At 33.4% G+C, this 10,548-nt stretch overlaps 1 protein-coding gene across 1 annotated transcript; it reads right to left on the bottom strand.

Annotated features, from left to right (window-relative positions):
• Positions 1 to 3,351: 3,351 nt before the first annotated feature.
• LOC124361460 lies at positions 3,352 to 7,372 on the bottom strand. Its single transcript, XM_046815510.1, has 2 exons — positions 7,233 to 7,372; positions 3,352 to 4,748 (listed from the first exon to the last, which is right to left on the bottom strand). Exon 2 carries the CDS (start codon positions 4,497 to 4,499, stop codon positions 3,483 to 3,485), a length of 1,017 nt encoding a protein of 338 aa, XP_046671466.1. The 5' UTR covers positions 4,500 to 4,748; positions 7,233 to 7,372; the 3' UTR covers positions 3,352 to 3,482.
• Between the last annotated feature and the right edge of the window lie 3,176 nt (positions 7,373 to 10,548).

Genomic DNA, 10,548 nt, shown 5'->3' with positions numbered 1-10,548 from the left:
TTAAACAAAAAAATGTTACCTTTTTCAAATAAAATACTGGAAGTCGAAATACAATTGACTTCTTAAGTACTAGCGAGGAAGTTTAGGACCTCAGAAGGCTAAGCCTGTTTAGAGGTTCCATTTTAACATTAAATATTATATTACTGAAATTGGCCACGCTCATACATAACTAAAAATGAAACATGCCAGTGCTAAAATAATAACATCAATACTGTTATCGCTCAACATCATTTTACCATTTATATTAAATTAACATTGGCGAAATTAAATAAAATTACACAGACATGGATTGCCATAAAAGAACAAGAAAATATCTATTTTATACTTGAATATTTATAAGACTTTCGAGGTATTCTAAAGATAGTAACAACTCTTAAAGATTAAAAAAAAATAATAAATATTTACTATTTGATGATTTTATATACCTAATCAGGAATTTTGTTGTAGAATCTGCGTAGAAAATTGTAGGTTTTTATAAAAAAATGTATTGTATGGTTTAGGGCGTAACTATTAATAACGGATTTCTATGTCTGTTTCTGTGCTCAGGAGCATTTTCACTTTTATTGTAAAAAAAGTCTCAATAATTTGTTAACAAAAAGGTATTTAAGAGGTAATATTTTTAACCTTTTGAGTAAAAGGCAGTGAAGGTTCTCTTTTTGACGTTTTTACAATTAATCTTATAAAATGTTTTTTGTTGAATTGATATATAATATTAATATTTGTGTTATAAGTGCCCGCCCAAAATACTAATCCATATTCTATTCTACTTTCAATTAATGAGAAGTATAACCTTCATAAAAATTTTCACTACACTTGTCTTGTAAAAAATAAAAATATCTTATGGCATTGTTTAATTTGGTCTTTAAATCTGCTATATTAATTTTCCAATTAACTTCTTGGTCCAATATCAAACTAAATATTTGATGTATATAAACATTCAACACATTTATACAATGGCTCATTAAAACATACCTCCTTTCTTAAGCTATAAATAATATATTTAGTTTTATGTGTATTTAATAACATATAGTTCGCTGAAAACCACCACTGCATTCCCACTAAATCAAAAGTAATGTGTTCTTTAGTTGAAATAATATTATCTTCCGTGTATGACAGTGCTGTGTCATCCGCAAATGATGTGAGTTTACCTTTAAATTTACCATTACAAAAATAATGTATGTATATTAAAAATAAAAGTGCATCCAAAACAGAACCTTGCGGGACACCTTGGCATATATTTCGTTTGTTAGGCTATAAATACTAACAATAACGGTCTTCTGGAAGATCTGTATTTGTCTGGAAATATTTATACTTTTGAGTTTTATTCCAAATCTGAATTATTGTATTTAATTTTGAGCCATGACAAAATCTTATAAATTCAAATTAATCACTAAATGTGTAGCTAAGCGCTGATCTCTGGAACGGCTGGACCAATTCGGGTAATCCTTTTTATTAAATATTCGTTAAAGTCTGAGGAAGGCTTTAACGGAGAAAAAATCGTCCAGAAATATTTTACAACTCGGAAAAAATAATGATAATATCTACTAAACGTACTGCATATTTAAGTGACAGTATATAGCTGTTGACACCTTTAGCTGAAGTTCATCAAAGAGGCAGAAAAATATGTTTATATTTAAATTGTATGAAATATTAAATGTACATTCCTTGTAGTTCAGATTACAAAGATGAAATTACAAAGACTAAATAACGTACAAGTGACGAATTTAAACCACCTAACGCATTATAAATACTTGCTCAACTCGGTACAGTATATAAACAAAGCTGTGAATGTTTGCAACTTAGGACACCCGAACACGAAACTGGTTGGTTCCGTTTGATTGCAAATGGCATTCTTAGTGTTTAAGGAAATATATGGAGATGGACACAAACATGTCTCAGCGAGCCATTCTTTTCCGGACCAGCCCGAGAAACAAGACTTTTATCTCGTAAAACATATTATTAACGGTTATTTTGAAATGTTTAATAACTAAGTTTTAAGGATTTTCCAAATTATTAATCCACACTTCTACCGGAAGCAGAAGATTTATCGATCAAAGTAGTCATTATAAGTTTACGTATTCAAACATGTTCTTGATTGGGGTAAAGAATAACAATTAGTCTTATTGTAGAGCCAGAAATGTTGTAGAAGCTTTTTTATATCTAAGTTGGTTTCCGTGACCTTCATACGTACATACTTTCTTGGTTGGGGCAACAAACTCAATTATAAAACCGTAAATAAATTTAATAGGAAGTGAATTTTAATAGTCGGAATAGGCACTTTTTAATCGCAGTAACTTTTTAGTCATACGCGAGTATGTATATATTTTCTTCACCGTTATGACAGGCAAACTCATTTATGCCACGTGGAACATTACACCAGAAGTAGATAACAGGAACCGGTATTTGACGCTTTTTTACCGAAGCAGATCTTGAACATCTATATATGTTCTTGAACAAGACAACAAGGTAACTCAACATATAAGGCCGTAGACATAGGGCTTCTCAGTTTTACGTAAGTATGTATAATTTTTCTTGTGACACAAGACAAACTCAACCTATTGCACTGCAGATACCTTAGACCGGACATACATTACCAGGGCCGGAGGTAGACGCTTTTTTGACCAAAGTAGGTTTTCCTGATGTATATATTTTCTTGATCGAGACATTGGGACAGGCAACCTCAATTTTGGCAGCAGAACCAAGAGTGCTATAGTTAATATGTATGCCTCTACACTCACAAAATAAAGAATAAACCAAACCATATATAAATTTTGAATCTCATACCCATGACCACTGAAATAATAAGTACCAGATATATGCATACTTCTGGAAACTACCATAGGGCTCGATCATATTACATCATAGATGCTGCCACTAAGAAGACTACATCTATGATCCTCCCTTCTATTTGAAAAATGCTTGTGAAACCGGAAGTAACAGCTAGTTAATAATATATTACTTAATATTTACAGCAAAGGTGTCAAAAAAGAGTTGATATGATATTTTGAGTATTATTGAGGTAAAACCGAAAATAGTAAGTAAATTTAACTATTTTTTTCACATATTTACTATATAAATACCTGTTTGTCAAATCTCGTAACATTCAATCAGTTCTCTTGTTATGATCACGTCCAAAAGCGCTCAGTTAAACATTTTTAAGAAAAAAATTGTTTTATTGGAAACGGCAGTTCAAATTTTTTGATACCTCAATAGTTCACTGTGGGGAAGAAAATCATTAATGTGAATACTTTGTAATTAACACTGCATAAAATATATCCTTGTTTATTTTTAACGACAATCCTTACTTTACTAGGATATTTACTTTATGTCATTAACAAAAACTATAAGGCATTTGTTGCAACTATATATTTGTACATATTAGAAGAAAGAATTTAAACAAGTACGTTGCAATTTAAGAAACATCAATAGATATTTGTAATAAATATAGAGTATACTAGGCTAGAAAAATTCTCTTACATTTTTTATTTGATTTCTTTAACTTTTTCCGATATATAATCGTAAACACCTAGTTTATCATACACGTCTAGAATCTGTGGGAAATATATATCAAAATAAAAGCATGTGAAAGCAGTTTTGTAGAAGGAACTATCCTTGGCAGAATCAGATGAATATCTGACTGTTAAATATTCTTCCATATCCACACCAGATTCAGTTAATGACATTGGCAAACCGCAATGCCAAAATAACATTAATGGACTGAGATGAGTTATTTCTGTTTTCAACTCTTCTATTGATAACTTTTCAGAGCATCCTAATTCTGCGAGATTACCATTCAGTGAGTCACAGTAGATTTGGTACAGGTCGTTTAATCTATTTTCACGTACTTCCATGTTGGGTGCTGTTGTCAAGAACATAACAAACTCAAGCAGTGGATAGTTAAATTTAACACACTGAAAATCCAGGATATTTATTCCCACAGGTTTTCCGGAGTTGTCATATCTAAACATCATATTCGTGCACCACGGATCATCTTGTGTTAAAGTTCTAAGGGCTTTTAATTTGTAGTCGTCCAACATATTTTTATAAATTGTCCAAAACACATCGTTCTCACTGGCTTCTATGATGACCTGAAACTGTTTTCTGTAGTCCGGTTTGTCCTCCAAATAAGCAGCCATACAGAGAAGTGAGTTTGCCATCGACACTTTGAATTTTTCATTCACTGTTATACTGTCCGTATCAAAACTTTCAATCAATTCAGGATTACTTCTGTGCACAGCAACCCCAAGAGCGTGAAGCTTAGCTGAAGCCTCTGTGAAAAGTTTGCAGTGGTCGAAATCGAGGAGTTTGCGGCGATCAACCATTTTAAAGCCCGATACACTAAGATCTTCCATTACCAAACATAACGGATTAGGAGATTTGTAATGTTTAGGGACTACATCATGTTTGATAAGTTTGTAAGTTTCAGAGATAAACTCACAATAGTACTTTACCTCACTGAGGTACAGTTGTTTCATGACTTCTCCCAGCCGTTGCGCCATAACCGAATCTTCAGAAAGAGGTGATTTTAAAATTAAAGATATCGAATGTTCAGTAGTTTGCTCATTGGGTTTCTTATACAGGATATTTGCCCTGATTATATCACTTCCGTAGTTGTTCCCAGGGGCGACGGCATACTCGAGCTCGAACTTGTCACAGTAATCCCACCAAAGTTGTCTTTGTCGGACTCGAGACAGGATTGAAGGAAATCACCAGTTAACCACTTAGGACTGCTCACGGATGTCATTTTCCTGAAACAGAAACGCTTTGTTCGTAAACTGTGGATAATGTAAGATAATAAAAAGTAGTATTTCAGTTACAATTTGTTTATTGGTCTGTGTTATATAATACAATTAAAGTACAGGATGTCTTATTTTACCAGGCGAAATTAGAGCTAAGAAGTTTTTTCTAACATTTCACCTGGGGACCAACGGCTTAAAGGTGACATATCAACCATTAACCACCATTGGACAGGTATGAGGGCTGCTTGCACGGACAGGATCTCTTAGCGGTCACCCATCCAAGCAGCAGCCACGCTCGACGTTGCCGTAACCACTACAGAGGGGTCAAGCAGTCAAGCATCTGCGCGCGCGGGCTTGTGGCTGCCTGATGGGTGGACGGGGTAGAAGAGCGTCTTTCCAAGAGCATTGGACATTCTCATCCCTTAGAATTTTCGTGGCCCAAGAGGCAAGAACAGGAATATTTACTGATATATCTAGTTGTATCGTCGTTATATTCAAATAAATGGTATTCAGATAGTTCGGTGTTTTCAATCAATCACAGATTACAATGCGTAGGTGACGTCAATGGTTAGTAAACTTTCGACCGCGCGCTCATATTCTTTGGCCCATCCGTAGACTGCTCCATTTGTTCGGATATAATACGTACATACAAGCTTAAAACCAACATATTTATTGAATGCAAGTCAACAAATACTTTTAAAACACCCCTAAAAAATTAAAGTGAACCAAAAAATGTACCTTTATATTTTACAAACTAACAAATTGCTTATACTCGTATTACTGTACAAATACATTGTTTTTGCTGCAATCAAAATTAAACTCCCATTATGGCCACATACAGCTCTGGAACATTTTTATTAAATTTGCGATACGATCAAATATATTTATACCCTGTCCGGAAAGCCGTGCCCCTGAAGGATCAAAGACCCTCACCGAATCTTGCGTTCTCGCACGCGCTCCCATCCACAACCCCTAACTGTGGCCCAGTGTGCGTTGTTCAGTTTTGTAACTGTTAATAAATTGAGCTAATTGCATTTTTAATATTTATAAGAAAATAAAGAAAATGAATCCGAATACTATTACTTATGAAATATAAAATAAGTAATATATGTATAAGGGCCATATTAAAATTATTATGAGTCCATAACTTGTCACACTTATGCCATATTTGACTCAAATTTTTTCATTTTTTAAGTCATTTTTTTATGAAACTTTACCTTTGCTACCTCTCCACGAAATAAGAAATACTAAACAATTTTAAAATAATAAAGATTTAATAATTGCTTTGGATCTGTAATATTGGAAATAGCCAAAATGAAAATGTTGCACATACGCAAACGATCCATATTTTAACTATTGATTGGTTGGGACTGAATGACGAACTCATCTAGTACATGTGTATCGCTGTATCAATTTTAATCTGAATCCGTTAGAAATTACGGTAATACGTGTTTTATCGTATTTGCACAAGTTTTTTGTTTGTATTTTTTTTTTTTTTTTTTTTTTTTTTTTTTTGTATTTCTCTAAATGTTTGTTCTTACGGCCGCTTTCTTATATCTACAAAAACGAGATACCGAACAACATTTAAGCCAGAAATATTGTTGTAAATTAATGTAAAGATTTTCCATTTTTCAATGGCCATTAACCGAGATAGTTTGCCATTTTCAACCGAATAGAATGATTCCTTTTCCAAACCTTAAACAGCCGCCATTTTGAAACCATAAGTTATAATCAAAAAGTGCATAAATAAACGTTCCTTATAATTGCTTAAAAACGTGTTTTATATTTTGTTTTTATGTATTAACGGGTCATGTATGCATATACATGTCCAGATTATGGTAGTTTGCATGAGTTAAGGATGTCATACAATGCCATGACTTTCCGGTAATTCTGTGATGAGTGTGATTGCAATAAACCGATTGTATCAAATCTATTTAAAATTAAAATTAAAACTTTATTCTTTGCTCAATATGTCTAGTATAAAAAAATAATTCTATTTAGTCTTCCTCATGGATTTGACATGTCTTTCTTGAGATGGTTACTGTGAATTTTTTGGTTATTGCTTATTCTAAGGTACTAATTGACAAAACATTTTTATCGTGTACATTTTTTAATATGATACGTATTTACTATTACTGATTTTTTAAATTTAAGTAATATTGCTTCGGTAAACCTAAAACTTTCGTGCTCATAACAATTTATTTTCCAATGATCGTTGTTGAGGATTAGGCTATCTTTACAACAATCACTGTTCCAGTATTATTAATAAATTTTCACATAATAATATACATAATAATAATAGACATTAAAAACAGCATATTGTGAACTGTGAACAAGTATGTGTAAAGTGTCTATTTTCATAGTTAAATGATCAAATTAGTATTTTAAACGGTGTAGTTAATGTTTACGAGTTCAGTTACACCGAAAATATGTTGCACTCTTAAACTAAAGAACACTAAATAAAATACGTATCTCATCATATAAATTAATTACCTTTAAATATCGTGGTCTTTTTCGGTTACAAAAGTTTTCACCAAATATTTTATTTATATCTCATACATTATTGCTCAATGCAACTCGACACAATAGCACAACACGATACTTTCAAGACAACATGAAGACTGGCTGTAGTCTTTTGGGAGTAAGTGGTTTAAATTGGCCTTCTTTAGTAAGTAAATATGAACGAGGTTTGTAAGACTTATGTAATTATTAGTAATATAAAATTCATAGAATCAATGTACAGATAGTTGCTGGAAAGGAAGTCTTGTATTACAATTCGATACAAACATCCTCCGGATGTAACTGGATACGCACATCCTCCCAGACGCCGATGGTGAACAAACAGGAAATGCTTATTTGTAAAAACCGTGCGACAATGTAAGGGACAGCCATGCTGATATGAAAAATTGTTACTCACCAATTATGATGGAGAGATTTGGCAGAGGCGTGGTCAATGAGCTGGCGGGAGAAGAACATCAAAACTGAAGAACAAGGAGGAGAGGTAAAAAAGTCGAGGCCGGGAATTCGAAAAGTGAAGTTCGGGAGTGTTTGTGTTCGTGTGCGGAAAAATATCTCTAGGCGTAATAAGTGTGATGTGAAATAAAATGTAAGTAATTTTAAGAACTTAGTATATTTTAGGGTTCATTAATCATTTTCAATTCCATATCTATTTAAATGTTCACAATTTCGAAAATGTAAATTCATGTAAATGTTTAGCTATTTTAAAGAAAGTTTCTCATGTTAGTCCATGAACTCATTATTATTGCAACACTACAAAATTACTAGTAAATGTTATAATGAATTAAATTTAAAATAAATTGTAATGAATAATTTAATATCAAACATGTTTTCAAAGTATTAAGGTATTAAGGTTTGTGCTTAATATGTCGATTGACGCAATCAATTGTTAATTAAAATTTTTAATCAATTTAATGAAATGTTGTCACAAATAAATAAATTGGCTCATTTGAGGCTATTTGTATTGCCAATCTAACCTATTATTAAATCCTCTCACAGCAACCCTTGCTCATAGTATGTCACAAGCTTAATCTTAAACTAAACCAAACTTAAAAACCTTACATGGTGGAGGCGCTAAAACTCGGTTGGCATTCAAATTCCTCACATGGGCAAGCACATAGTTTCATAGGCTAGGTATAAATTAGAACTAAATAATATTTATAAGAAAGTATTTAACGAAAATAGCCTACTTCAGTGACAAACCACTCATTTACCTGAAAGATAAATTAAATTTCCAATAACTCAAAAATATTTTCAAACCCGTAATTAGAGTAACGCCAAGTAAACTAACGAGGTACGTCAATGGACATGTATAATTAAATGGGAACCATACTACATGAAGATTTAATACCATTAGACACATATAGAACTTCCAAAAGTGACATAATAAAAATATTAAATGAAAATGGAATACTATCTAGAGACACAGACACTGTAGCAGACCTCAGACCTATCCTAGCGGCACTTAAGAACTTAACACGTATAAGCGCAAGTCACCCTAATATTAAAACCATATTTAATAATTTAACTACACGAAAAACTCACCTAAGTGAAGAGGACAGGGAAAACTATAAGGATCTAGCTACAATCGAGGATTTTCTAGTGCAGAGAACAAATTTATACGACATAGTACATAACCCTGAGGCGGACATCAAGACACAAGCACCCCCAACCTTAGCACAACATTACGAGCCACTCACACTACCTGACAGAACGAACACAGTAACCATGGGGGAAAACATACCGTTAATATCAGCTGGGACTTACACAGGTCTCCAGAGCGAAAATCCACAAGATTTTTTAGACAAATTCCTAGTGGCAGCAACTTCAAACAGATGGACAGACAACACTAAAGTTAATTTATTCCCAGCGCATTTATCAGGCACAGCACTAACTTGGTTCAAACACTACAAGCAAAAACAACGAGGGGTAGCCATACAATGGGATCAACTTGCTAAAAGTTTCATAGAGGCTTTCACTCCATTAGCACAAACCCAGAGTCTACAAATTATTTTAGAACACAAAATACAGGGAGAGAACGAGCCAACACTAACCTATCTTTTAGATATATTAACAACATGCCGAAGATATGACCCCACAATACAGGACAAGCAAATTATACATTTTATCATACAGGGACTAAAACCAGAAATCTGTGAACGAGTTATAGGCCTGAAAAACGACACCTTAAGTGATCTAGAGAATAATTTAAAAATTACAGAACAGCTAGTTCTAACACAAATGAAAAACAAAGAAAGGTACAATAGGGTTGCAGCAAACAGACCCTATAGTACACCCTTATATGAACAAAACATCATCCATAAACTACAAACAGAAGTTAACACCCTAACCAATTTAGTAGCTACCCTAACTACAAACCAAATTTCAAATCATAACCACAGGTACAAAAGATCTCCATCCCCGTATGAAAACTCAAAATACATAGTTGTATATAAGCCAAGATATGATAGAACACCTAGTCCTCACCAGAATAGATATATGGAAAGCTCAAACTACCCCAAACAAACCCAAAGGCCACCTATGATTAAACACGTTACTTTCAGTGATAGGAGAAGACAAAACCATTCCCAAATACAACCTGCTAGACAAAATAGGTATTGCACTATTTGCCGTAAAGACAACCATAATACTGAACAATGCTGGTTCAAGCAACGTTCATTAACTTCTCAAACCCAAAGTAACTGCTTGGCACCTAAAACCAACAATACACAAGAGCTGTTCTGCAGGTACTGCAAGCGAACAAACCACAATATCGAATCATGTTACAAGTCTAATTATTATAAACAAAATCATCAAAAAAACGGGAAATAGGGGGAGGTCACACTAACCCTTACCGAACTTCCCCCTTATCAAAAGCGAAAACAAATAACACCATAGATCTTAACCAAAGGAATCGACAAACTTACAAATGTATAAAGTCTATGACATTTACTCCAACTAACCCCAAAGTACTACCACTATCAACCCCCGGAAAGACCAGTTCAGAAGTGATATTTAAAGCCATAGATTATAATAAAAAATTCCCACCCTTAAAGAAGATGGAAGAAATTGAACAACCTATTATGCAAAAGCCTATACACACCATAAAACTTCAATCTGTGTTCAATCCAACCCCAACCCTAAGCGAACCAAACCCCTCGGGGACAACAAATATAAATAAACCCAGCTTTACAAGAAACCGTGCAGTCTCAGAAAATTTCACACGACAGATAAAACCTAGCGTATTAAAGGGGGTAGCGCACGTAAAACAGGACCCAGATTGTAGTACTAT

This window comes from Homalodisca vitripennis, chromosome 4 (genome assembly GCF_021130785.1).
Source record: "Homalodisca vitripennis isolate AUS2020 chromosome 4, UT_GWSS_2.1, whole genome shotgun sequence".
Taxonomy (NCBI): Eukaryota; Metazoa; Arthropoda; class Insecta; order Hemiptera; family Cicadellidae; genus Homalodisca; species Homalodisca vitripennis.
Note: the sequence above shows the minus strand (reverse complement) of the source record. Positions and strands in the feature narration are given on the sequence as shown.

Excerpts from the sequence above, each read along its gene's own strand:
- LOC124361460 (XM_046815510.1), bottom strand. The coding sequence starts at position 4,499 with ATGGCGCAACGGCTGGGAGAAGTCATGAAACAACTGTACCTCAGTGAG.